The sequence below is a fragment of the Condylura cristata genome, unplaced genomic scaffold, assembly GCF_000260355.1.
Source record: "Condylura cristata isolate star-nosed mole 26May11 unplaced genomic scaffold, ConCri1.0 scaffold00075, whole genome shotgun sequence".
In the NCBI taxonomy this organism is placed as follows: Eukaryota; Metazoa; Chordata; class Mammalia; order Eulipotyphla; family Talpidae; genus Condylura; species Condylura cristata.
This window is the reverse complement of record NW_004567176.1, coordinates 59582-63604: the sequence shown is the minus strand read 5'-3', so window position 1 is coordinate 63604 and position 4023 is coordinate 59582. Positions and strand designations below refer to the sequence as shown.

The following is a 4023-nucleotide window of genomic DNA, read 5'->3' as shown; positions in this document are numbered from 1 at the left end:
GCGCCGCCCTCCCCCTGCCCCCCCCGTGCCAGCGGGTGCTGACGGCACCGTGGGCCGCGCTGTGCCGCAGGGCGCCGGCTCCCCAGACCCCGGGCAGAGTCCCGGCACCCTCTCCAGCCGGCCTCGCCCCGTCCCTGTCCGGGCCGTCCCTCCTGCCTCGGGGCCGCCGCACCGGCCTGTGTGGGGCCCTCTGAGGAGCGTCCCCTGGACGGCACGGCGGCCCCGGGGCTGTGCCCAGCACCGTGTGTGTGCTCAGGCACTAGGGTCCAGGGCAGAGCTCAGCGCGGCCCGGCGGGCTCCGGCTCCCGTGCTTGGGCCGGGGAGCCGTGCTTCCCTCTCTGGGGAGTGGACACCCGGCGCCTCTGCCAAGTTGGGCTGGTGGGGGGGGCGGTGCTGGCTGGGGGCACTGACCATGCCTGGTGCCAGCGTCTGGTCTCAGACAGCGGCCGTCTGGGGGAGTGAGGTGCTGGTGAGGCGCTGGCGGAGCTGGGGTGTTCATCTTTCTGGGAAAGATGTTGCTGGTCCGTGTAAACGGGGTGAAAACCAGTTCACGGGCCACATGGAGCCGACGGACGGCCCTGCGTCCCTTTCCTTCTCTGGTGGGCGGCCTGGGCAGCGGCCTGTGTGTATCTCCAGCTCGGCGCTCCCTGGCCTGGAGCACAGGCTGCCAGCGGGGTGAGGGAAGTGGGCCCCGGATGCAGGGCTGGCGCTGTGCTCGGGGGCCGGGGGCGGGGGCAGGACTCGCTCCCGTGCGGACAGGGTGACGGCACAGTCCCCGGGGCCACGGCTGCGGACGGGCGCTTCTGAGCGCGTTCTGTGAGACGGGGTGACCGTTCGAAAGGTCTCAGTGAGATCGGAGCGAAAGTGGCTCCAGGAGGACGAGTGTGAACTGCCCTGTCCCGGGGCAGCTGTCCAGCAGCTCGGTCCCCGGCTAGTGAGACCTCATTGCAGTGCTGGCTGAAGATGCCTCACGCTGGTAACGGGCCCTCGCAGAGACGCGTGAAACACAATGCGATCAGACCCCAGCGGTGCTCGTCACCAGGTGTGCACGGGCGCACTCCTTCACGTATTTCTTTCTGAAGCTTTTAAAATACGAATTTTATAGGAAAGGAGAAGGCGTTTTTAAGTCTGACAACATCTCTACCATATCCATCCTGAAAGATGTGCTCTCCAAAGAGGCGACAAAGCGGAAGATCAACCTCAACATATCCTACGGTAGGAAAAGCCCAGTAGAGTTTGGTGGGGCGACAGTGAGCATGTGTCTGAGGAACGTGCCTGCGACCTGTCTGCTCGGCCCTAGAGGTGGACGAGGCGTCAGTCAGACACACGCTGCAGCTGATCCACCCGAAGCTGGAGGGCCAGCTGCTGCTGGCCAAGAAAGTGCAGCTGATCGACGCTTTGCGAGTAAGTGTGTGGGGACCCGCGGGGTCGTTTCGGGAGGGGACTTCCGAGGCTGTCACGACGGGGTGACACTGAGCTGAATTTTGAAGGTTAAGGCGCTTCTGTTTGAATTCAAATAAGGAACTACAGGTTCACGAGGGGAACGCGGACTTTCTGGTCCCGGAGTATCGCTGCATCCTGGAGGACGCGGAGCAGCTGCAGGCGGAGTACAGAAAGCAGCCCGCCCGCCTGGACCGGCTCCACGGTCAGTGGCTGTTCCAGATTTCCTTGTCACACTGCTTCCCGCTGTCTCTCTGCAAGGTGTCCTGTGAGGGCAGCTGGACGTGGCCAGGGTCCAGCAGCCGTGAGCCCGTGGCAGCTGTCAGGGCACAGAACATTTTGTAGGACTAGTTTTGATGTGAATAATTGCACTTGATAAAACAGGTAAAAACGACGAGTAAATGGCACGCGCTGAATGTTCTGTACATGTGAAGAAAAACGGGCAATAGACTGTAACCTGTGAGAGACTGAAGTGGAGACTGTCGCACAAGTGCTTTGCAGGTTTCGTCCTGTAAAATACCGAAGTGCGGCATTGGATGTGCTTTGGCCGATTTTAAGGGGGAAGGCACGCGCCCTGTTCTATCTGCAGCTCAGAATTGGATTGCTTTGGGTGTTTCTCACAAGGAGAGGGAGGGGAGGGAGAGAAGAAGGAAGATTAAGAGAAAGCTCTGACTTTACGTGAGGCCTGTTGTGTGGCGCATTTTCGGAACATCTTCCGGGGAGGTGGGGCGCAGTCCTTCGGCCGCTGTGCGAGGCAGATGGCGTCACCTCCATTTTTCACATTTCTCTGACTGAAATCTGACTCAAGACCAGGTGGAGGCTCGAGACACTGCGCCCCAGCGCCCCAGCCCTAGTGAGCCTCTTTCCAGGCCGCCGGTGGTACCGTCCACAGGTCGGTGAAGCCCGAGTCCTGGGTTCCTGATGCCCAGAGACGCGCTCGGAAGCCCTGACGCTGGCACCTGGCACCTTGCTGCTGCTGCTGCTCTCTCGTGTAGCGAGCAGTTGGCACTGACGCTGGGGCACGTACATCTGTCCTGTGGTAACATGGAAGAGGGTGGGGTGCCGCCATCTCTTCCCACCAAGCCCAGCTCCACAAAGTTGAAAACCAAAGCTTTTGCGTGAAATCACCCGGCAGGAAGTCCGACCTCACCTGAGCGAGCTCACGACAGCGCCCGCTGTGAGCGCCGGGTCGCGCAGCATCACCCCCTCGCACCGTGGGGACGGCCCCGTGCACTGGCCGCGGGAGCTGCTGCCGTGAGCCGCCCCGGGCGCGAGGCCACCGGCGCTGCGGCCCTGTCGGTCTCCAAACGGGAAAACCTGTGAGGCTAACCCTGCGTCCAGGGTTTTCGATAAATGACAGCGGGAAGGAAAAACTCAGGCGAAATAACCTGCCGAGACCTTTGAAGCTAGGCAGGCTCGCCTTGAGGCCAGCCACGAGTGCTCGACTTGCAGTGGGACCGGCTGGCCTAAAGACCGGAATCTGCTGCATGTGAGAAAATGAGAGGACAGCCCCTGGGAGAGAGCAAGCCAGCGAGCGTGTGTCCACCACGGCAGTTGAAAACCGGCCGGCCACGGCCTGAGCTGATCCCTCGTGACCCCTTAGGCTCAGTAGCCAAGCGATGTGCCTCCAAGCCACCCCACTGTTTCTAGCTACACAGTCGATTTATAGATACCTACCTCCTTATTTTTTTAATTTTGTTTTTATTTTCGCTTAGGGTGTGAGATGGGGGGGGGGGAGTGAAAGGAACCACCAGAGACAAGAGCGGGGATTCGCTGAGACAGTGCTGAGGGGCGGCGGGGAGACAGGAGGGATCCCTTGGGGGACCCTCCCTGGCCGGGTGGACGGGGCCGCCGGGCTGCACACCGCTGTGCCCCGGTGCCAGGGGGCTGCAGGACATCAGCCTGTGTGTGGAGCCGCGGACACTTCGGCAGGTTTTGCGCCTTCCTGGACTGACCGTGTGACCCGGGTCTTTACAGGCATGATCACCGATCTCTTCATCGACAAGTTCAAATTCAAAGGCACTAACGTGAAGACCAAAGTACCGCTTCTGCTGGAGATTCTGGACAGTTACGACCAAGATGCTCTGATCGCCTTCTTTGAAGCTGCCTGAAATACAAGCAAGGTAAAGGTCAAGGGAGGGCTGCTTCAGGCGAAAGCGGCCGGTGCCAGGGCGGCGGTGCCAGGGCGTGGCCGTGGCCGTGGCCCCGCGGACGCTCTTCACAGACAGGCCGAGTGCGTCCTGGTAATGCCTGCTTTTGTCATGAACCTTGTAAAAATAAAGGAGCCTGTCACCTGCGACACAGGTGGAATGACCGCAAGGGAGTGCAGTGCCTTTTCTTCAGGTGGATGTTTTAAATGGAGGAATAAATTCGGGAAATAACGTTCAGGCAGGCAGGCCGGGTGCTTCAGCCTGCTCGCGTCGGGGTCCCCGGCATGCCTGAGCTCCGCGGCCGGCTGTGACCCGCTGGGGTCTCCTGGCAGTCGCGGGGCCCAGCTCAGCGATGCCCTCGCTCGCCAACTCGCTGACACCCGACCCGGTGGGTGTGTGACATGCTGGGGGGGTCTCGCGGGGCGAGGGCCCC

The 4023-nt window shown here is 61.5% G+C and overlaps 2 protein-coding genes across 2 annotated transcripts in view; both read left to right on the top strand.

Moving 5' to 3' along the window:
* Positions 1 to 3759, top strand: part of BBS7 (Bardet-Biedl syndrome 7) — a 49869-nt gene extending 46110 nt beyond the window's left edge. Inside the window, exons 10-13 of the mRNA XM_012734827.1 lie at positions 1106 to 1215; positions 1301 to 1404; positions 1522 to 1645; positions 3418 to 3759. Coding sequence (XP_012590281.1) covers positions 1106 to 1215; positions 1301 to 1404; positions 1522 to 1645; positions 3418 to 3551 — 472 coding nt within the window. The 3' untranslated portion in view covers positions 3552 to 3759. The remainder of the gene's footprint in view (positions 1 to 1105; positions 1216 to 1300; positions 1405 to 1521; positions 1646 to 3417) is intronic.
* A 183-nt stretch (positions 3760 to 3942) lies between these two features.
* Positions 3943 to 4023, top strand: part of CCNA2 (cyclin A2) — a 4759-nt gene continuing 4678 nt past the window's right edge. Inside the window, exon 1 of the mRNA XM_012734826.1 lies at positions 3943 to 3978. Within this exon, the coding sequence (XP_012590280.1) occupies positions 3943 to 3978 (36 nt within the window). The remainder of the gene's footprint in view (positions 3979 to 4023) is intronic.